General features: G+C 41.6%; 1 protein-coding gene and 1 long non-coding RNA gene across 3 annotated transcripts; both read left to right on the plus strand.

Annotated features, from left to right (window-relative positions):
* Nucleotides 1-398: 398 nt before the first annotated feature.
* Nucleotides 399-2,183, plus strand: LOC121580168. 2 transcript variants are annotated; one of them, XR_006002991.2, is made up of 3 exons: nt 399-528; nt 1,406-1,528; nt 1,636-2,183. It is a non-coding gene; the product is annotated as an uncharacterized LOC121580168 (long non-coding RNA). The 2 variants fall into 2 exon arrangements; XR_006002990.2 differs by lacking the exon at nt 399-528 and adding an exon at nt 537-607.
* Nucleotides 2,184-5,437: 3,254 nt separating this feature from the next.
* Nucleotides 5,438-17,056, plus strand: LOC121579225 (solute carrier family 22 member 5). Its single transcript, XM_041893626.2, has 10 exons — nt 5,438-6,315; nt 12,906-13,009; nt 13,285-13,439; nt 13,559-13,730; nt 13,982-14,108; nt 14,386-14,483; nt 15,539-15,753; nt 16,230-16,412; nt 16,564-16,699; nt 16,863-17,056. Exons 1-10 carry the CDS (start codon nt 5,923-5,925, stop codon nt 16,951-16,953), a joined length of 1,674 nt encoding a protein of 557 aa, XP_041749560.2. The 5' UTR covers nt 5,438-5,922; the 3' UTR covers nt 16,954-17,056.
* The last annotated feature ends 6,608 nt before the right edge of the window (nt 17,057-23,664 follow it).

Below are 23,664 nucleotides of genomic sequence, written 5' to 3' on the forward strand. Positions count from 1 at the left end.
CTCGAAAACAGATATTTTTCTTATTTCGGCCTTTGGGAGCTAACGTTAGTTCCTACTAACACACTGCCAGCAGATCAGAGGCTGTGTTTACATAGTAGATAGAAGCAGCCCATTGTACATACCTGGAACCAATCAGAACTCCCGTATGTACGGCAGTTCCGATTGGTTACAAGTTTAGCAGTTCGCAAATTTGCCTGAGCAGTCAGTTTTGAATTATACTTTTTCTGAGAAAATTTGCAATAATTGAAGCTCAAAACAAATGTTACATTCATCATAACAGAGTCGTTGTCCACAAAGCGGCACGGAGGGCTGTCTAGCGCCCGCGTACCCTTTCTTTGGATTGGTTGATACCTCTCATTATTGTAATATATTTTTTAGATTCTATGAGGATTGTTGACGTCAACCTCATGTATTCAATGGAGAGAAATGCTATGCTAACTAGCCTTATGTCATGAATATGCATAGCCGTCTCGGTGGGCGAAACAACGAAAAAACCACCTGCTGGGGTGATACAGATTTACCGTCGAGGTGAGGCTCTCTTCCTCTCCTCTTTGCCGACACGCAAAACGCTGTTATGCCATCCACTTTTCAGTTTCCTCCTGAATAGGTATGCGTGAATGCACAACACTTTACGGTATCCCGTGTTTTCTGTTTGGGAAACTGAGTCGGATGCACCGACATGCACAGATAAACGACAGCTACAAATCATTCCTAAAGACAATAGCTACAAATCATTCCAAGCAAACAGTTTGAAGTACACTTATTCGATCTTCCATAATCAGAATTTACCAATTATTTTATTTCATTTTCGCGCCTAATCAAAAATTACTTTGATATCACGGTTAGGGTGAGGCTGCATATGCTGCAGTATCCTAACGGGGGTGCTGTTTAGCACATGTTAAATTGTTAAAGCAAGATGTGTTTACAGTCATGACATACAAACACACACAACTTCACAGCAAGATCTAAGGGAGCTTGATATTTTTTTTTGTTTGATTTAAAATGTTAAAAAGTGTTAAATAACTACTCTTGGTCTATCCCACCATTATTTTAAAAAAAAATTTAAGTAGTTATATTACAGTGAACTTTTATGACCCCTATGTAAAAATATATATAAACAGTGTTAAAATGTCTGGTATACTTTTAAAAAAATGTGTGCCACTAGCAGATCAATAATCCATTGTCATTAACATTACAAATCATAGCATTCCCATATTATGCTAGCTCCAACATTGGAAAAACACTAGTTTACTGTATATTACAGTGAACTGTTAGGGAACCTAATTCAATTTTAACACAGTAAAAATGGATGGTAAACATGTTGTCATGTGTGACACTAGTAGATCACTAAGACATTGTGATTAACATGGCACACCATTGCTTCCTTGTGATCTTGGGGGAGAAGTTGAAGAAGATGAGAGGAGAGGAGTATCTACACCATTCTACGTATCTACACCAATCTACGCCAACAGACCGAAGAGAAGCAGAAGAGACTCCAACCTGGCTGCTGGAAGAGAGAACCAACTCTGTGAGGAAAAGACACACACTGCATGGTGTTCGTTTCAATACTTGCCCCTTGGAATTGTCCATAAGATTATAACCTCTCCTGTCTCTCTATTTCCCTCTCTCTTACAGGTTTCCTAGGGGAGCTATGAGGTGCAGACACAGGAGAGAGGCATCAGGCAGATGACAGGAGAAAAGCGAGGGAGGGGATGGAGGGGAGGAACAACAGAGAAGAGTTGTTGCCCAGGGGCTGAAGACACACGCCCGAAACAGCCCCCTTCACTCCTGATCTGAGGACACACACACTTAGAGCCAGCTATACCCTTCCTGTGACATTATATGCTTGCTTTCTATCCAAATACATAATCATGTAAGAAAGAAGATACACATGTTTACTGTGGGTGAATATGATGTAATATGATATGTTTTTTTGACTGACTTAATTTCAGTCTTTTTAAAGAATTATAATTAATTTGATATGTTATAGCTTGAAAATAATAGAGGAATAGTGGAGGTGAAAACTAAAAGATAATTCCCAATATGTTCTCCAACCTGATAAAACATTTTATAAAAAAGCTGTGCTGTTATCCTCGCAAGTGGAGGGTGCCGGAGTATTGAAAACAGGTGGCAATACTTTTGCTCCATATCTTTTTATAGATAAAATAATAATAATTGTATTAGTATAAAATAATATAATACAATATATCACATACAGTGAGGGAAAAAAGTATTTGATCCCCTGCTGATTTTGTACGTTTGCCCACTGACAAAGAAATGATCAGTCTTTAATTTTAATGGTAGGTTTATTTGAACAGTGAGAGACAGAATAACAACAACAAAATCCAGAAAAAGGCATGTCAAAAATGTTATAAATTGATTTGCATTTTAATGAGGGAAATAAGTATTTTACCCCCTCTCAATCAGAAAGATTTCTGGCTCCCAGGTGTCTTTTATACAGGTAACGAGCTGAGATTAGGAGCACACTCTTAAATGGAGTGCTCCTAATCTCAGCTTGTTACCTGTATAAAAGACACCTGTCCACAGAAGCAATCAATCAATCAGATTCCAAACTCTCCATGGCCAAGACCAAAGAGCTCTCCAAGGATGTCAGGGACAAGATTATAGACCTACACAAGGTTGGAATGGGCTACAAGACCATCGCCAAGCAGCTTGGTGAGAAGGTGACAACTGTTGGTGCGATTATTCGCAAATGGAAGAAACACAAAATAACTGTCAATCTCCCTCGGCCTGGGGCTCCATGCAAGTTCTCACCTCATGGAGTTGCAATGATCATGAGAACGGTGAGGAATCAGCCCAGAACTACACGGGAGGATCTTGTCAATGATCTCAAGGCAGCTGGGACCATAATCACCAAGAAAACAATTGGTAACACACTACGCCGTGAAGGACTGAAATCCTGCAGCGCCCGCAAGGTCCCCCTGCTCAAGAAAGCACATATACAGGGCCGTCTGAAGTTTGCCAATGAACATCTGAATGATTCAGAGGAGAACTGGGTGAAAGTGTTGTGGTCAGATGAGACCAAAATGGAACTCTTTGGCATCAACTCAACTCGCCGTGTTTGGTGGAGGAGGAATGCTGCCTATGACCCCAAGAACACCATCCCCACCGTCAAACATGGAGGTGGAAACATTATGCTTTGGGGGTGTTTTTCTGCTAAGGGGATAGGACAACTTCACAGCATCAAAGGGACGATGGACGTGGCCATGTACGGTCAAATTTTGGGTGAGAACCTCCTTCCCTCAGCCAGGGCATTGAAAATGGGTTGTGGATGGGTATTCCAGCATGACAATGACCCAAAACACACGGCCAAGGCAACAAAGGAGTGGCTCAAGAAGAAGCACATTAAGGTCCTGGAGTGGCCTAGCCAGTCTCCAGACCTTAATCCCATAGAAAATCTGTGGAGGGAGCTGAAGGTTCGAGTTGCCAAACGTCAGGCTCGAAACCTTAATGACTTGGAGAAGATCTGCAAAGAGGAGTGGGACAAAATCCCTCCTGAGATGTGTGCAAACCTGGTGGCCAACTACAAGAAACGTCTGACCTCTGTGATTGCCAACAAGGGTTTTGCCACCAAGTACTAAGTCATGTTTTGCAGAGGGGTCAAATACTTATTTCCCTCATTAAAATGCAAATCAATTTATAACATTTTTGACATGCGTTTTTCTGGATTTTTTTGTTGTTATTCTGTCTCTCACTGTTCAAATAAACATACCATTAAAATTGTAGACTGATCATGTCTTTGTCAGTGGGCAAACGTACAAAATCAGCAGGAGATCAAATACTTTTTTCCCTCACTGTATATATACTAGGGTTTGGTTTTGAACTGGGAATATCTTTTATTACCCAAGTCAAGTGCACTGGGTTTGTGACGATAAAAAATAAAAGAAAAATCTGAAATATTAAAAGCGTTATCAATATTTCAACTAAATTATCAACACAGCATTGGTAAATGGCTAGAAAAACAAATTAATAATAAAATATAAAATATACAGGTATAAATACATAATGGTCAATTATTATTATTAGTAGTAGTAGTAGGATTAACATAATATAACACAATATTATATAATTCCACCTTTCCAAATTATCATCTATTATTCTACATATAACACCAGAATTTACATCCACAAGATAAATAATAATGAGTAGACAGTACATAGACTGACTGACTGAATCTGTGAAATATAGTTTCCCCTTTTAAGTAGGGTGATAATTGGCAAAGTGGGACACTTTCTGAAAATGTGCTTTCCGGATCATCTTACAGAATTATCCCATTGTCTTAACCCTCAACATGATACCGTTCTAGATAGCTTAAGAACTATACTACACTATACAAAGAAATACAAATAACTCGTGTTTGTGTGTGTCCTCAGATCAGGAGTGCAGAGGCCTGGTTCGGGCGCGTCTTCAGCCGCTGGGAAACACCTCTTCTCTGTTTCCCCTCCCCTGCATCCCCTCCCTCGCTTTTCTCCTGTTATCTGCCTAATGCCTCTCTCTTGTGTCTGCACCTCATAGTTCCCCTAGGAAACCTGTAAGGGAGAGGGAAATAGAGAGACAGGAGAGGTTATAATCTTAGGGAGAGTTCTAAGGGGCAATTATTTAAATGAACACCATGCAAGAGGCTACAGAGAATTGGTGTATGTGTCCTGTCCTCACGGAGTTGGTTCTCTCTTCCAGCAGTCTGGTTGGATCACAAGGAACCTATGGTGTACCATGTTAATCACACTGTATTATTGATATACTAGTGTCACACATGACAAAATGTTTACCATCCATTTTTACTGTGGTAAAATTTAATTATGTTACCTCAAAATTGACTGTAATATACAGTAAACTAGATTTTTTCTAATATTGTGCTTTGCAATGTTAATGAAATGGATAAGTGCTCTACTAGTGTCACACATGACAACATGTTTACCATCCATTTTTACTGTGTTAAAATTGAATTAGGTTCCCTAACAGTTCACTGTAATATACAGTAAACTAGTGTTTTTCCAATGTTGGAGCTAGCATAATATGGGAATGCTATGATTTGTAATGTTAATGACAATGGATAATTGATCTGCTAGTGGCACACACAGCTCACTCAAATCATGCTGTGAAGCTGTGTGTGTGTGTGTGTGTCTGTGTTTGCTTAACAGCACCCCCGTTAGGCTACTGCCTCAATCTACCCGTGATATCAAAGTAATTTTTGGTTAGGCACGAAAATGAAATAAACTATTTGGTATTATTTTGATTATGGAACATTGAATAAGTGTGCTTCAAACTGTTTGCTTGGAATGATTTGTAGCTATCGTCTCTATTTGTGCAGTGTTCATGAGAGTGCTTCTGACTTTTTTTCCCAACCAGAAAACACTCGATACCGTAAAGTGTTGTGTATTCGCGCACAAACATTCACGAGTGCGAATGTCGGCTCACTTGACTGTATTCTCGCTGTGGGAAGGTCTCGGCCAGCTAGGTACAGTAATACAACTCAAATTCGGCTATATTAAACAATCTATTTTACATCTTGGCGCAGCTTACACTGCTAAAAATGGTAATTCTAGTTGAGGAAGTTTTTAGATACAGGCCAGGTTGGTTTAAGGTTGGGTGTTTTGGTCCCAGTCTGAAAGTGTCTGAGGGAGTGCCAGTCAGTCAGTTACACAGATATGGACAGTTAGCCGATGCTAGAGGCTGTAAATCATTAGTGTGATGGGGTTATGTAGACAAATGTCAGAGCAGAGAATGAAAAGAGTGCTCCCTGGCTGCCTTAGATTACTGGCTGCCATAGACTCCTCATTACTATCTTAGAGATCAGTTAAGGTGTGGTGAGGAAGCCAGGCAGGAGTTAAAGGTTACAGGTTACAGGTGCAGCTTTACTCTGCTACAACACCCAGCCATAAGAGGTGGCCTTGGGGTAGCATGAGAGGCTATGAGGATACCACAGCCTTCCTGGGGGAGTGGGGACACTTTCAACAGACTGTCTTCTTTCTGCTCTGTGCCAGCACCATTCCCAATGGATTCAGCGCCTTCTCCGTGATCTTTCTGGGGGACAGCCCCCCGCACCACTGTTTTATCCCAGACTCAGGCAACCTGAGCCAGGCATGGAGGAATGCCATCATTCCCATAGAGGTGGTGAATGGACAGCAGGAGGAGAGTAAGTGCAGCAGATACAGGCTGGATGTGGTCAGAAACCTGTCTGCTCTGGGCTACATCCCCGGCCTGGACGTCAACCTCACTGGAGTGGAGCAGGAGCGCTGTGTGGATGGATGGAGCTACAGCAAAGATATATACCAGTCCACCATAGTCACTGAGGTGAGTGTACACACATTCTATCTCTACAAGCTGCTCCCGAAAATGCCCAGGGCAGTTGGGGGCCGATTCTGACCCGAGTTAAGCGTGCTTAAATGGAACGTAATTCCCATTTTATGCTCTTTTCTCTCTATGCTATTCTGACCATTAACATAAAGGGATACTTTGGGATTTTGGCAATAAGGCCCTTTATCTACTTCCCCAGAGTCAGATGAACTCGTGGATACAATTGTTATGTCTCTGCGTGCAGTTTGAAGGAAGTAACAAGCCCCCTGCCTGTATGTCCCACAGAAACCACTTTCTTTTTTCTCGTAACACTTTCTCTGGTTGCCACTATTCTTGCTTAACTAAAACTGCTTTATTTTAACAAACACAACGCAATGGTCAATCTAAGTGCAGGCGGTAGCGCTATAGGTTCAGGGGTGTGTCAGAAATATTTTTTCTATTTTCACTATCACAATTATTGGTGCACTTGCTGACATTCGTGCGAAAGGGCTGGAATTTGATGAATAAACAAGTTGTGGGTTTGTCGAGGCTTGGCCCCTCACTGGCCAATCAGAACGTGCTCCATTGCGAAATATGTGGTTGCTTCAGGTTGTGTATTTACGGTCTTTTATGTATTGCCTTGGAATCAAATACAATTCCAATGTTAGTCCGTTATAGTTTGTTAAATGGCTTACAGAAACAAAATAACAAAATGTAGACCTATCCCATCTTTGCTAAATACACTATAAATACAAAAGTATGTGGACACCCCTTCAAATTAGTGGATTACACTATTTCAGCCACACCCGTTGCTGACAGGTTTATAAAATCGAGCACACAGCCATGCAATCGCCATAGACATACATTGGCAGTAGAATGGCCTTACTGAAGAGCTCAGTGACTTTCAACGTGGTACCTTCATAGGATGCACCTTTCCAACAAGTCAGTTCGTCAATTTTCTGCCCTACTAGAGCTGCCCCGGTCAACTGTAAGTGCTGTTGTTGTGAAGTGGAAACGTCTAGGAGCAACAGCGGCTCAGCTGCGAAGTGGTAGGCCACACAAGCTCACAGAACGTGACCGCCGAGTGCTGAGTTCCAAACTGCCTCTGGAAGCAATGTCAGCACAAAAACTGTTCGTCGGGAGCTTCATGAAATGGGTTTCCATGGCCGAATAGCCGCACACAAGCCTAAGATCACCATGCACAAAGCCAAGCGTCGGCTGGAGTGGTGTAAAGTTCGCCGCCATTGGACTCTGGAGCAGTGGAAATGCGTTCACTGGAGTGATGAATCCCGCTTCACCATCAGGCAGTCCGACGGACAAATCTGGGTTTGGTGGATGCCAGGAGAACGCTACCTGCCCCAATGCATAGTGCCAACTGTAAAGTTTGGTGAAGGAGGAATAATGGTCTGGGGCTGTTTTTCATGGTTCGGGCTAGGCCCCTTAGTTCCAGTGAAGGGAAATTTCAATGCCACAGCATACAATGACATTCTAGACAATTCTGTGCTTCCAACTTTGTGGCAACAGTTTGGGGAAGGCCCTTTCCTGTTTCAGTATGACAATGCCAGAAGAGTGGAGGCTGTTATAGCAGCAAAGGGGGGACCAACTCCATATGAATGATTGTGAAATGAGATGTTTGACGAGCAGGTGTCCACATACCTTTGGTAATGTAGTGTAGGTTAACTTGAACCCATTTGCAGTCCATATTGTTCGAAGTAATTGCATGGCTTCAATAGCATTCACACTGATATAGGGGCTATGCTTACTGTAAATTGCATTATGGCTGAACATGGACATGCTAAACATTGTCAATAAGCATATTACACTGCACAATATTAAAACAATGCAGACTATGGAGGGTTTTACACACATCCAAAATGGGACCTGCATGGCTAAAATAATGTGGGCCTGCCTACAATGCATAGATAAAAAGGGAATGTCAGCTCACTGTTTTATTCTCAAACTTTATATTTTAATAAAGCTTTGGTGATTAAGATTTATTTCCAAGCGGTCTTGCCAAACCCTTTATCGACAGTCTTGAATACTTTGCGACTGCATTGAGCAGACAAAAATAAGCCTTAGTTGAGAGGAGGGGAGGCTATGCTTTGTTAACCAGCTGTTGCTAAAAACTGGGTTTAAAATGGTGCAGTTCGAGGATATTTAGGAGTTGATAAATAAATAAAGTAGGAATGGAAAGCTGGGATCCCCTCTTAACAAAGGCCATTAAAACTGCAGTTTTCTCTGTGACAGCAATCATTTTTGTCCATTGACTGCTTGTCAGAATACGTTTCCCTCCCTATGGCACTCATAACTTGAATGCGCCTCGAGAATAATTTATCTCGCATAGAACACACAACAACAACCCGACTAGTTAAATACAGTGGCTTGCAAAAGTATTCACCCCCCTTGGTATTTTTCCTATTTTGTTGCCTTACAACCTGGAATTAAAATGGATTTTGGGGGGGTTTGTATCATTTGATTTACACAACATGCCTACCACTTTGAAGATGCTAAATAATTTTTTGTGTGAAACAAACAGGAAATAAGACAGAAAAACAGAACTTGAGCGTGCATAACTATTCACCCCCCCTAGTATGTCTCTATAAGCTTGGCACATCTAGCCACTGGGATTTTTGCCCATTCTTCAAGGCAAAACTGCTCCAGCTCCTTCAAGTTGGATGGGTTCCGCTGGTGTACAGCAATCTTTAAGTCATACCACAGATTCTCAATTGGATTGAGGTCTGGGCTTTGACTAGGCCATTCCAAGACATTTAAATGTTTCCTCTTAAACCACTCAAGTGTTGCTTTAGCAGTATGCTTAGGGTCATTGTCCTGCTGGAAGGTGAACCTCTGTCCCAGTCTCAAATCTCTGGAAGACTGAAACAGGTTTCCCTCAAGAATTTCCCTGTATTTAGCGCCATCCATCATTCCTTCAATTCTGACCAGTTTCCCAGTGCCTGCCGATAAAAAAAACATCCCCACAGCATGATGCTGCCACCACCATGCTTCACTGTGGGGATGGTGTTCTCGGGGTGATGAGAGGTGTTGGGTTTGCGCCAGACATAGCATTTTCCTTGATGGCTAAAAAGCTCAATTTTAGTCTCATCTGACCAGAGTACATTCTTCCATATGTTTGGGGAGTCTCCCACATGCCTTTTGGCGAACACCAAACGTGTTTGCTTATTTTTTTCTTTAAGCAATGGTTCCTTTCTGGCCACTCTTCCGTAAAGCCCAGCTCTCTGGAGTGTACAGCTTAAATTGGTCCTATGGACAGATACTCCAATCTCCGCTGTGGAGCTTTGCAGCTCCTTCAGGGTTATCTTTGGTCTCGTTGTTGCCTCTCTGATTTACATTTTAGTCATTTAGCAGACGCTCTTATCCAGAGAGACTTACAGTTAGTGAATGCATACATGTTTTTTTATTTTTATTTTTCATACTGGCCCCCTGTGGGAAACGAACCCACATCTCTGCCGGCCAAACCCTCCCCTACCTTGGACGACGCTGGACCAATTGTGCGCCGCCCATGTGTCTCCCGGTCGCGGCCAGCTGCGACAGAGCCTGGACTCGAACCAGGATCTCAAGTAGCACAGCTAGCACTGCGATGTAGTGCCTTAGACACTGCGCCACTGATTAATGCCCTCCTTGCCTGGTCTGTGAGTTTTGGTGGGCGGCCCTCTCTTGGCAGGTTTATTGTGGTGCCATATTCTTTCAGTCTTTTAATAATGGATTTAATGGTGCTCCGAGGGATGTTCAAAGTTTGAGATATTTTTTTATAACCCAACCCTGATCTGTACTTCTCCACAACTTTGTCCCTGACCTGTATGGAGAGCACCTTGGTCATCATGGTGCCGCTTGCTTGGTGGTGCCCCTTGCTTGGTGGTGCCCCTTGCTTGGTGGTGTTGCAGACTCTGGGGCCTTTCAGAACAGGTGTATATATGCTGGGATCATGTGACAGATCATGTGACACTTAGATTGCACACAGGTGGACTTTATTTTACTAATTATGTGACTTGTGAAGGTAATTGGTTGCACCATATCTTATTTAGATATGCAAAGGAGGTGAATACATATGCACGCACCACTTTTCCGTTATTAATTTTTTCGAATTTTTTGAAACAAGTTATTTTTATCATTTTACTTCACCAATTTGGACTATTTTGTGTATGTCCATTACATGAAATCCAAATAAAAATCCATTTAAATTACAGGTTGTAATGCAACAAAGTCGGAAAAACAGCAAGGGGGGTGAATACTTTTGCAAGGCACTGTAGATAAACTATTCTACTACGGCGTAGTCCGATCTTTCTATTCACTACTCGTTTTGTTTTCAGAGGAGAAGTATATGTGGAATGTTCTAGCATCTTCTAAGTGCACCTCAGCAGAAATAATTGTTCATGTTCCATATTTTTTGGGCGTGGCGCCAATGATTTTGCCGTGGCGCAGCGCCACATATAAATGACTGCAGCGGAAACAATGTACAAGCGCAATTGCTAACTAGCCTTAGCGCAATGTCTGGAAGTCTGTGGGTATCTGCTACCCTAGTTAGCATTGGCTCACGAAACTACCTCTAATTTCCTTCATACTGGACACAGAGACATAAAAATGGTATCCATGAGTTCATCAGACTCTGGGGAGATATACCTTTAAGCATGAGAATAGCAAATGAGTAATCCATTTGGATAAGGGAATTGTAAAAATACAGTGCATTCGGAAAGTATTCAGACCCCTTGACTTTTACCACATTTTGGTATGTTACAGCCTTATTCTAAAATTGATTAAATTGTTTTTTTCGTCATCAATCTACACACAATACCCCATAATGACAAAGCAAAAACACGTTTTTTAGACATTTTTGCAATTTGATTAACATTTAAAAAAAGTATTCAGACCCTTTACTCAGTACTTTGTTGAAGCACCTTTGGCAGTGATTACAGCCTTGAGTCTTCTTGGGTATGACGCTACAAGCTTGGCACACCTGTATTTGGGGAGTTTCTCCCATGCTTCTCTGCAGATCCTCTCAAGCTCTGTCAGGTTGGATGGGGAGCATTGCTGCACAGCTATTTTCAGGTCTCTCCAGAGATGTTAGATCGGGTTCAAGTCCGGGCTCTGGCTGGGCCACTCAAGGACATTCAGAGACTTGTCCCAAAGATGGGAAAATGCTTACAAGAAAGAAATGGATGAAGAAAGTTTGCGATTTCCATTGTTACTTGTAATGTTAAAAAGGGACGAAAAAGACAATCCCATTTTTCTAAATTAGCTATCAAGGCTACTCACCATACTATAGGCTACAGATTTGAGTAATCCACTAGAATAGTTATTTCTATGTTTAGCTAAGTTTAGTTTAATAATTCAACCATTTTCAAAAACAAGCACACATAAAACTTGAAAAAGCCATACATGTTGTTGAGTAGGCCGAAATCTTAGTTTAATCTAATTATTCATCTAACAATACAAATCCTTATTATTTTGTAAGGTATTTTTACGTTGCAATAAAGTTGACTAAACTAGAAGCTCATCTTTTGTTTGTAGGTATTTTCACTTGGTAATGAGTAAAAAGTAATTATATAGAAATTGCTATAGGTCCTGTGTAACAACTAGCAACAACCTTGTATTTATGCAGATATTACAGATATGTACTCTGTTGTGTATTAGTGTGTTTATTTTCTCACTTGGATGGCGCTTTCAGAAGCTGACGATTAGATTGTCAGAATGGGTAACATACTTTGTAGGTACACAATAATTACAAGTAAGTACACCTCAAGATACACTTCATTTTAACTAGTGAAATCCTGTGTAACAACTAGTAATTACAATGCACCTGTGCAGATATTACATGTACTCTGTGGTGTACTTGAGGGTTTATCCTCTCACTTGGATGGTAACAAGGTTCAGGTTGCCATATTGGGTAATGTACACATTAACTCTAAGTTATTTTTTTATTATAATCTGGGATGACACCCGTATGGTAGACCCCAGTCAATGAGGTTGACCTACTGTATATCTGATCCGTTTTTGTAAACTCAACTAAGTTAACCCAGATAGTACACTTTTTGGGGACAAGTGCTAGCAACAACATTGAGTGGAGATTTTGAAGAGTGCACATTCACAGGCAGGTAATTAAAGCCTATTGAGCTTCCAACCTTTGTGAATTCCTAAGTGGGAATCGGCCCCTAAGATTATATGGGGATGTATCAAAGCTCTGCTCGAGTTACTGATTGATATACAATAGATGATGCTTTAAAAGATCAGGATGACCTCAGGTAAATGAGTGACTTTACTACTCTAGTATCTCATTCTACTCACAGAATGATTGGCTATGTTCAAAACCATGTGACCATCACATCAGCGTGAGGTGTGAAGAGGTTCCTCAACAGACCAAAGTCAGTTAGGTCACATGACACAGAGAAATACAAGCCTGAGTAACAACACCTAGACAGACAACTAAAATAAAGTTGTCTAAGGCCCCCCCTCCCCCATTCCATAGAAGCCTTGTCTAAGGGGAATTTTCTGTTGTATGTTAACGCACTGAAGTCTGCACAATTGACTGTTCGCCAAATATGTATAACATCAATATTTTTTCTCACTATTCCCTGAATGCTGTTGTGTTTCAGTTTGACTTAGTGTGCAATGACAAATGGAAGCAGCCATTCACTTCCTCTGTGTACTTCCTTGGGGTGCTGTGTGGCTCATTCTTCTCTGGACAGCTCTCTGACCGGTACTGAACCTCATGATGATCACTAAACAGTAAGGACGTATCCCAAATGGCACCCTTTTACCTTTATAGTGCACTAGTTCATAGTACACTATAAAGGAATAAAGTGTGATGGGGTGCAGCCTAAACTTTGTTGATTGTATGGATGGACTAGACCTATTTGCAGCTTCATAAAATCCTCCTCAATAAAATCTTTGGAATATTAACTTGATTTAAATATAATTTGACTGAAGAATGTCCCCTCTCTTCTGATCTCTAAATCCCTTGTGTGTTTGTAGGTTTGGGCGAAAGCCTGTCCTTTTTGTGACCATGGCAGTCCAGACACTCTTTACCTTTGTTCAAGTCTTTTCTCAGTCCTGGGAAATGTTCTCAGTCCTCTTCTTCATTGTGGGACTGGGGCAAATATCCAACTATGTGGCAGCGTTCGTATTGGGTAAGTCATGCAAATCACAGGTTTAAGTGACACCATTCTTACAATCTTGGGTGAAATATAGTAAAACGGTAATAAAGCCTCAAGTCTATATGTCTTTGTTTATTTATTGCTTTATTCAGGTACAGAAATGTTGACGGGCACTGTGCGTGTCCTGTACGTTACCCTGGGGGTGTGTCTGTTCTTTGCCTTTGGCTACATGATGCTGCCCCTCATGGCATTCTTCATCCGAGACTGGAGGTCGCTCCTTCTAATTATGTCTGTACCTGGCCTGGTATACATCCCCCTCTGGTGGTAGGTTGTGGGTAACACACCTCAGACATCAACCAAAGGTCACAAACAGTCACAAAATGCATAGACATTTTTACATGAGAAATAAACTGTACATGAGAAAATGCTTCTGATGTAGGCTATACCATGATCCTTCCTCAGTCTTGGTTTATTTTAATCATGTGTATGAAACCTAGGGTATTGTTTTGAATATTGTAGTATTAGATTTAGTGTATCTTAATGTGACATTTACTTTAAAATTAATTGTGCAACAGGTTCATCCCAGAGTCTCCCAGATGGCTGCTCTCTCAGGGAAGAGTGCAGGAGGCTGAGGCCATACTAAGAGACGCTGCCAGGAGGAACAGAGTCACAGCACCAGAGGTCATCTTTGAGGAGTCAGAGGTACAGTGAGGGAAAAAAGTATTTGATCCCCTGCTGATTTTGTACGTTTGCCCACTGACAAAGACATGATCAGTCTATAATTTTAATGGTAGGTTTATTTTAACAGTGAGAGACAGAATAACTACAAAAAAATCCAGAAAAACGCATGTCAAAAATGTTAATAATTTATTTGCATTTTAATGAGGGAAATATTTGAAAAGGTATGCAGTCTGACTGAGTTAACAGAATTCATTTCGGCAACCCAGATTAGATGTGCTACTAACACTGTGTTTTACAGGGTGAAGAGAAACCTAAACCAGAGGAACGTCACAGTCCTCTGGACCTCCTGAGGACCAGCAACATTCGTAACATCACCATCATATTGTCTCTAGTGTGGTGAGCAACCATGACAGTCCACAAGATCACACTGGGACACTCCCGCAGTCTACTCTTTTTAACCTTATCTCGTGATCATGGCATGCCATTCAGGCATACTGTATCTCCCATTGATGTGAGGCATTATTTACAGGAAAGTTGGAGTTAGGATCCGCTTCTAATTGACTGGCCTATTGCCATGAACTTCAGTCTGTGAATATCTTTGACCACAGCCATATTAGGCCCCCATGGTTACGGTAACATGATGTAATAGTAGAAGCTGTTCTTGGTTTCTCGCAGTCATAGACTGAATTGTACAGCAATTTACAATGATAGTAACATTATGTATTTATTTTACACAACCAGCTCATCCCATGACAGATGTTTGACAACAGGGGGGTTGCACGTGGAAGTGCATATATTGAGAGACATTACATTTACGTCATTTAGCAGACGCTCTTATCCAGAGCGACTTACAGTTAGTGATTACATATATATATATATTTTTTTTATACTGGCCCCCCGTGGGAATCGAACCCATAACCCTGGCGTTGCAAACGCCATGCTCTATCAACTGAGCTACATCCCTGCCGGCCATTCCCTCCCCTACCCTGGGCCAATTGTGCGCCGCCCATGAGTCTCCCGGTCGCGGCCGGCTGCGACAGAGGCTGGATTCGAACCAGGATCTCTAGTGGCACAGTTAGCACTGCGATGCAGTGCCTTAGACCACTGCGCCACTCAGAGACAACTTGTATAGCTCACTTAACTAAACAGGTCAATGTTTAATAAGGTTAACAGATAGTAGGAATGTTAATGCATCAACAGTTCAAAAGATCAGGTTGAAGGGGCAGGGGCGACTAAGAAACAAAATAATGTTATCCAAAAAGTTATGCAAAACCTGGTTAACGAAGCAACCTTGACCATACCACCTCACTCTGCCTCTCCACTGTCCATACTGTGTAACGTAGACCTACAGTGTCTTTACCTGGCTGTCGTCACCTATTGTGAGAAGTCTCACTTCAGATGGCTGATATTTGCATTGTTTACGTGTTTCATACTTTCAATGTGCTATCCAGGTTCACTCTGAGTATGGGCTACTTCGCCATATCCCTGAACACATCCCGTCTCCATGGAGACCCCTATGTGAACTGTTTCATCTCTGCTGCCATCGAGGTGCCTGCTTACATCATCAGCTGGCTGTTATTGCGCTACCTACCCAGGAGGATGTCTGCCTCCTCTAGCATGCTGCTAGGAGGGGGAGCGCTCTACTTCATCCAGCTGGTACCGCCAAGTAAGACTGTGTACCAAATTGCACACTATTTCCCCATTGGGCTCTGGTCCAAAGGAGTGCCCTCTAAAGGGAATAGGGTGCCATTTGAGACGCATCCAGAAACTAGACTGACTGGCAGTTCTTGGTCCCACAATACAGTATCATAACCATGAAAAAGATCACCAATAGTGCACAAATTTTTGTAATTTAGCAGACACTCTTATCCAGAGCGATTAGGGTTAAGTGCCTTGCTCAAGGGCACATCAACAGTTTTTTCACCTAGTCAGCTCGGGGATTAGAACCAGCAACCTTTTGGTTACTGGCACAATGCTCTTAACCACTAAGCTACCTGCCAGGAGGAACAGAGTCACACCACCAGAGGTCATCTTTGAGTAGTCAGAGGTGGGGGAAAAAAGTATTTGATCCTCTGCTGATTTTGCACACAAAAGAAGATTGAGACTTTGATTAACAATACCATATGTATCTCTCTGGCCCAGGTCTACCTAGCCTATCCATAGCCCTGGAGATGTTGGGTAAATTTGGCATGGCCACTGGTACTGCACTGATGTATGCCTACACTGGAGAGCTGTATCCCACAGTGATCAGGAACACTGCATTAGGCTCCTGTGCCATGATCTCTCGGGTAGGCAGTATCATCGCTCCCTACATCATGACCTTGAGTGAGTGGTTAGTTCAAATGCAACAATTGACCACACCAGTGGTGCTTAAAAGAGCCACATTCATATTCAGCTTTTCTGGCTATATATTATGTCAAGTCCCTTGCAATGTTTGAAATACATTAATAATTGTGCTCTCTCTCTCTCTCTGAAGGTACCTGTTATAAGTATTTGCCATACATTTTACTGGGGAGTTTTCTTGTGCTGTCAGCTATGGCCATTCCCTTTTTACCAGAGAGCTTTGGCCATCCTCTACCAGAGACCATTCAGCAGATGCACAAACGAGAGTGGTGAGCAATACGCATCACCTCATACTGGAGTTTAGTTTATTGGTCTTTCAGCATTATTACAGGTTATTTATGAAACAGTTGCAATTGAAAACACTGAATGACTTAGCTAATGTTAATGATGAGAGAAAACAATTATTTAATAGTTTGTTAATCTTTCCTACAGGCTAAAGTGCCCATGCATCTCTGAAGAGGATAAGAGAACACCTGAACAGCCCAATGGTACAACCAAAATCCTACTGGAGATTGGGTTGTGATTTACTTTATAACTGCTTTGAACATACACTAAAAGTATGTGGACACCGTTTCAAATGAGTGGGTTTGGCTATTTCAGCCACACCCGTTGCTGACAGGTGTATACAATTGAGCACACAGCCATGCAATCTCCATAGACAAACATTGGCAGTAGAATGGCCCGTACTGAAGAGCTCAATGACTTTCAACGTGGCACCGTCATAGGATGCCACCTTTCCAACAAGTCAGTTCGTCAAATTTCTGCCCTGCTAGAGCTGCCCCAGTCAACTGTAAGTGCTGTTATTGTGAAGTGGAAACGTCTAGGAGCAACATGGGCAACACTACCGAGTTCCAAACTGCCTCTGGAAGCAACGTCAGCACAATAATTGTTCGTCGGGAGCTTCATGAAATGGGTTTCCATGGCCAAGCAGCTGCACACAAGCCTAAGATCACCATGCACAATGCCACTTGTCGGCTTGAGTGGTGTAAAGCTCGCCGCCATTGGACTCTGGAGCAGTGGAAACGCATTTTCTGGAGTGATGAATCACGCTTCACCATCTGGCAGTCCGACAGATTAATCTGGGTTTGGGGGATGCCAGGAGATTACCTACCCCAATGCATAGTGCCAACTGTAAAGTTTGGTGGAGGAGGAATAATGGTCTAGGGCTGTTTTTCATGGTTCGGGCTAGGCCCCTTAGTTCCAGGGAAGGGAAATCTTAACGCTACAGCATAAAGTGACATTCTAGATGATTCTGTGCTTCCAACTTTGTGGCAACAGTTTGTGTAAGGCCCTTTACTGTTTCAGCATGATATATAACCCCGTGCACAAAGCGAGGTCCATACAGAAATGTTTTGTTGAGATCGGTGTGGAAGAATTTGACTGGCCTGCACAGAGTCCTGACCTCAACCCCATCGAACACCTTTGAGATGAATTGGACTGCCGAATGCGAGCCAGGCCTAATTGCCCAACATCAGTGCCCGACCTCACTAATGCTCTTGTGGCTGAATGGAAGCAAGTCCCCGCAGCAATGTTCCAACATCTAGTGGAAAGCCTTCCCAGAAGAGTGGAAGCTGTTATAGCAGCAAAGGGGGGACCAACTCCCTATTAAAGCCGATGATTTTGGAATGAGATGTTCAGGTAATAATAAATAATAATAATAGTGTCCACATACTTTCATTTGGTGTTTTGTCCAGTGTAAATATATACTTTTTTTTCTTACATTTTGTATTGCATTGATCATGCCATAGATTGTATAAGACAAGTGTTTAATGTTGGCATTCATATGAATACATTTGAAGTCGGAAGTTTACATACACTTAGGTTGGAGTCATTAAAACTCGTTTTTCAACCACTCCACAAATTTCTTTTTAACAAACTATAGTTTTGGCAAGTCGGTTAGAACATCTACTTTGTGCATGACACAAGTAATTTTTCCAACAATTGTTTACAGACAGATTATTTCACTTATAATTCACTGTATCACAATTTTAGTGGGTCAGAAGTTTACATACACTAAGTTGACTGTGCCTTTAAACAGCTTGGAAAATTCCAGAAAAGAATGTCATGGCTTTAGAAGATTCTGATAGGCTAATTGACATAATTTGAGTAAATTGGAGGTGTACCTGTGGATGTATTTCAAGGCCTACCTTCAAATGTAGTGCCTCTTCGCTTGACATCATGGGAAAATCAAAAGAAATCAGCCAAGATCTCAGAAACAAAATTGTAGACCACAAGTCTGGTTCATCCTTGGGAGCAATTTCCAAATGCCTGAAGGTACCACGTTCATCTGTACAAACAACAGTACGCAAGTATAAACACCATGGGACCACGCAGCCATCATACCGCTCCGGAAGGAGATGCGTTCTGTCTCCTAGAGATGAACGTACTTTGGTGCGAAAAGTGCAAATCAATCCCAGAACAACAGCAAAGGACCTTGTGAAGATGCTGGAGGAAACAGGTACAAAAGTATCTATATCCACAGTAAAACGAGTCCTATATCGACATAACCTGAAAGGCCGCTCAGCAAGGAAGAAGCCACTGCTCCAAAACCGCCATAAAAAAGCCAGACTACGGTTTGCAACTGCACATGGGGACAAAGATCGTACTTTTTGGAGAAATGTCCTCTGGTCTGATGAAACAAAAATAGAACTGTTTGGCCATAAAGACATCGTTATGTTTGGAGCAAAAAGGGGGTTGCTTGCAAGCCGAAGAACACCATCCCAACCGTGAAGCACGGGGGTGGCAGCATATCATGCTGTGGGGATGCTTTGCTGCAGGAGGGACTGATGCACTTCACAAAATAGATGGCATCATGAGGAAGGAAAATTATGTGGATATATTGAAGCAACATCTCAAGACATCAGTCAGGAAGTTAAAGCTTGGTCGCAAATGAGTCTTCCAACTGGACAATGACCCCAAGCATACTTCCAAAGTTTTGGCAAAATGGCTTAAGGACAACAAAGTCAAGGTATTGGAGTGGCCATCACAAAGCCTTGACCTCAATCCTATAGAAAATGTGTGGGCAGAACTGAAAAAGTGTGTGCGAGCAAGGAGCCCTACAAACCTGACTCAGTTACACCAGCTCTGTCTGGAGGAATGGGCCAAAATTCACCCAACTTATTGTGGGAAGCTTGTGGAAGACTACCCGAAACGTTTGACCCAAGTTAAACAATTTAAAGTCAATGCTACCAAATACTAATTGAGTGCATGTAAACTTTTGACCCACTGGGAATGTGATGAAAGAAATAAAAGCTGAAATAAATCATTCTCTCTACTATTATTCTGACATTTCACATTCTTAAAATAAAGTGGTAATCGTAACTGACCTAAGACATGGAATATTTACTAGGATTAAATGTCAGGAATTGTGAAAAACTGAGTTTAAATGTATTTGGCTAAGGTGTATGTAAACTTCCGACTTCAACTATACCTTCATAGCGTGTTAATATAAAATATTTGACACTTTGCTTGACCTAGATGAAGGCAAAAGACTCATTTTAAATTAAATGTATGACGTCTTTCGAGGAGATGCTTTGATACCAAGAGCCTGCCAATGCAATGTTGACATTGTTATTTGGTTATCAAGAAGCCAACAAAACACTCCTCACTACTCCTCATTAAGTGTTCTTCTCAATACTTTTGCAGTCACTATAATTCCAGTTTCAGACACTTATACCAATTTTATAAAAAATTCAATGTGAGAACACAAACTCTGTTCAAACTCTAATATATACAGTGCCTTCAAAAAGTATTCACACCCCTTGACTTTTTCAAAATGTTGTTGTGTTACAGCCTGAATTTAAAATTAATTAAATTGAGATTTGTTTGACACTGGCCTACACACAATACCCCATAATGTCAAAGTGGAATTATGTTTTTAGATTTTTTTTTACAAATTAATAAAAATGAAAAGCTGAAATGTCTGGAGTCAATAAGTATTCAACCCCTTCGTTATGGCAAGCCTAAATACATTTAGGAGTAATCATTTGCTTAACAGGTCACATAATACGTTTGCATGGACTCGCTCTGTGTGCAATAGTGTTTAACATGATTTTTGAATGACTACCTCATCTCTGTACCCCACACATACAATTATCTGTAAGGTCCCTCAGTCGAGCAGTGAATTTCAAACACAGAGTCAACCACAAAGACCAGGGAGGTTTTCCATTGCCTCGCAAAGAATGGTACCTATTGGTAGAATAAAAAAAAAGCAGACATTGAATATCCCTTTGATGTTGAAGTTATGAATTACACTTTGGATAGTGTATCAATACACCCAGTCACTACAAAGATACAGGCGTCCTTCCTAACTCAGTTGCCGGAGAGGAAGGAAACCACTCAGGGATTTCACCATGAGGCCAATAGTGACTTTAAAAGTTAGAGTTTAATGGCTGTGATAGGAGAAAACTGAGGAGGGATCAACAACATTGTAGTTATTCCACATTAATAACCTAATTGACAGAGTAAAAAGAAAGAAGCCTGTAAAGAATTAAAGTAATACTGCAAAAAATGTGGCACTGCAATTAACTTTTGTCCTGCCTACAAAGTGTTATGCTTGAGGCAAATCCAATACAACACATTACTGAGTGCCACTCGCCATATTTTCAAGCATAGTGGTGGAAGCATCATGTTATGGGTATGCTTGTAATCATTAAGGACTGGGGAGTTTTTCAGGATAAAAAAGAAACGGAATAGAGCTAAGCACAGGAAAAATCTTAGAGGAAAACCTGGTTCAGTCTGCATTCCACCAGACACTGGGAGATTAATTCACCTTTCAGCAGGACAATAACCTAAAACACAAGGCCGAATCTACACTGGAGTTGCTCACCAAGAAGACAGTGAATGTTCCTGAGTGGCCGAGTTACAGTTTTGACTTAAATCTACTTGAAAATCTAAGGCATGACCTGAAAATGGTTGACTAGGAATGATCAACAACCAATTTGACAGAGCTTGAAGAATTTTGCACAATCCAGGTGTGGAAAGCTCTTAGAGACACCCAGATAGACTCACAGCTATAATCACTGCCAAAATTGCTTCTACAAAGTATTGACTTAGGGGTGTGAATACTTATGTAAATGAGATATTTTTGTATTTCATTTTCAATAAATTTGCTAAAATGTCTAAAAACATGTTTTCACTTTGTCATTAGACGGGTGAGAAAAAAATATATTTAATCAATTTTGACTTCAGGCTGTAACACAACAATGTCACGTTCGTTTATAGATGGGACGGACCAAGGCGCAGCGTGATATGCGTACATGTATATTTACGAATAAACACCAACGACAAAACAATAAACAAACGATACGTGAAGTCCAAGGCAGCACAGCACAACATCCCATACCATACCTTAACACGGAACAAGATCCCACAACTAACTAGTGCCAAAAGGCTGCATAAGTATGGTCCCCAATCAGAGACAACGAGCGACAGCTGCCTCTGATTGGGAACCACACCGGCCAACATAGAAATAGACATACTAGAACATATCACCATAGACATATACAACATAGAATATACACACCCTGACTCAACAAATAAACGTCCCCTGAGTCAGGGCGTGACAAACAAAATGTGGAATAAGTCAAGGGGTAGGAATTATTTCTGAAGGCGCTATATATATATATATATATACAGTGCCTTCAGAAAGTATTCAGTCCCCTTGACTTTTTCCACATTTTGTTAGGTTACAGCCTTATTCTAAAATTGATTAAATTGTTTTTTTCCCCCTCATTAATCTACACACAATACTCCATAATGACAAAGCAAATTTGTAAAAAAAATAATTTAATTCTGCTAATTTCTAAAAATAAAAAACCCGGAAATATTACATTTACATAAGTATTCAGACCCTTTAACGCAGTACTTTGTTGAAGCACCTTTGGCAGCAATTACAGCCTCGAGTCTTCTTGGGTATGATGCTACAAGCTTGGCACACCTGTATTTGAGGAGTTTCTCCAATTATTCTCTGCAGATCCTCTTAAGCTCTGTCAGGTTGGATGGGGAGCGTTGCTGCACAGCTATTTTCAGGTCTCTCCAGAGATATTCGATTGGGTTCAAGTCTGAGCTCTGGCTGGGCCACTCAAGGACATTCAGAGACTTGTCCCGAAGCCACTCCTGCGTTGTCTTGGCTGTGTGCTTAGGGCCGTTGTCCTGTTGGAAGCTGAACCTTCGCCCCCAGTCTGAGGTCCAGAGCGCTCTGGACCAGGTTTTCATCAAGGATCTCTCTGTACTCCGTTCATCTTTGCTTTGATCCTGACTAGTCTCCCAGTCCCTGCCGCTGAACAACATCCCCACAGCATAATGCTGCCACCACCATGCTTCACCGTAGGGATGATGCCAGGTTTCCTCTAGATGTGACACTTGGCATTTAGGCCAAAGAGTTCAATCTTGGTTTCATCAGACCAGAGAATCTTGTTTCTCATGGTCTGAGAGTCTTTAGGGGCCTTTTGGCAAACTCCAACTGAGGAGTGGCTTCTGTCTGGCCACTCTACCATAAAGGCCTAATTGGTGGAGTGCTGCAGAGATGGTTGACCTTCTGGAAGGTTCTCCCATCTCCACAGAGGAACTCTAGAGCTCTGTCAGAGTGACCGTCGGGTTCTTGGTCACCTCCCTGACCAAGGCCCTTCTCCCCCGATTGTTCAGTTTGGCCGAGCGGCCAGTTCTAGGAAGAGTCTTGGTGGTTCCAAACTTCTTCCATTTAAGAATGATGGAGGCCACTGTGTTCTTGGGGATCTTCAATACTGCAGAAATATTTTGGTACCCTTCCCCAGATCTGTGCCTCGACTCAATCCTGTCTTGGAGCTCTACGGACAATTCCTTCGACCTCATGGCTTGGTTTTTACTCTGACATGCACTGTCAACTGTGGGACCTTATGTAGACAGGTGTGTGCCTTTCCAAATCATGTCCAATCAATATAATTTACTACAGGTGGACTCCAATCAAGTTGCAGAAACATCTCAAGGATGATCAATGGAAACAGGATGCACCTGAGCTCAATTTCGAGTCTCATAGCAAAGGGTCTGAATACTTATGTAAATAAGGTATTTCAGTTTTTTATTTTTAAGAAATTTGCTAAAATATCTAAAAACTTGTTTTTGCTTTGTCATTATGGGGTATTGTGTGTATATTGCTGAGGAAATTGTTTTATTTCATCCATTTTACAATAAGGCTGTAACGTAACAAAATGTGGAAAAAGTCAAGGGGTCTGAATACTTTCCGAAGGCACTATAT

The sequence above is a fragment of the Coregonus clupeaformis genome, chromosome 13 (assembly GCF_020615455.1).
Source record: "Coregonus clupeaformis isolate EN_2021a chromosome 13, ASM2061545v1, whole genome shotgun sequence".
Classification (NCBI taxonomy): Eukaryota; Metazoa; Chordata; class Actinopteri; order Salmoniformes; family Salmonidae; genus Coregonus; species Coregonus clupeaformis.

Bases quoted from the DNA above. Each gene is read 5' to 3' on its own strand.
- LOC121579225 (XM_041893626.2), top strand. From the start codon at position 5,923: ATGAGAGGCTATGAGGATACCACAGCCTTCCTGGGGGAGTGGGGACAC. The intron at 13,731-13,981 runs GTAGGTTGTGGG...ATTGTGCAACAG, and splicing joins GTATACATCCCCCTCTGGTG to GTTCATCCCAGAGTCTCCCA. The intron at 16,413-16,563 runs GTGAGTGGTTAG...CTCTCTCTGAAG, and splicing joins TCCCTACATCATGACCTTGA to GTACCTGTTATAAGTATTTG.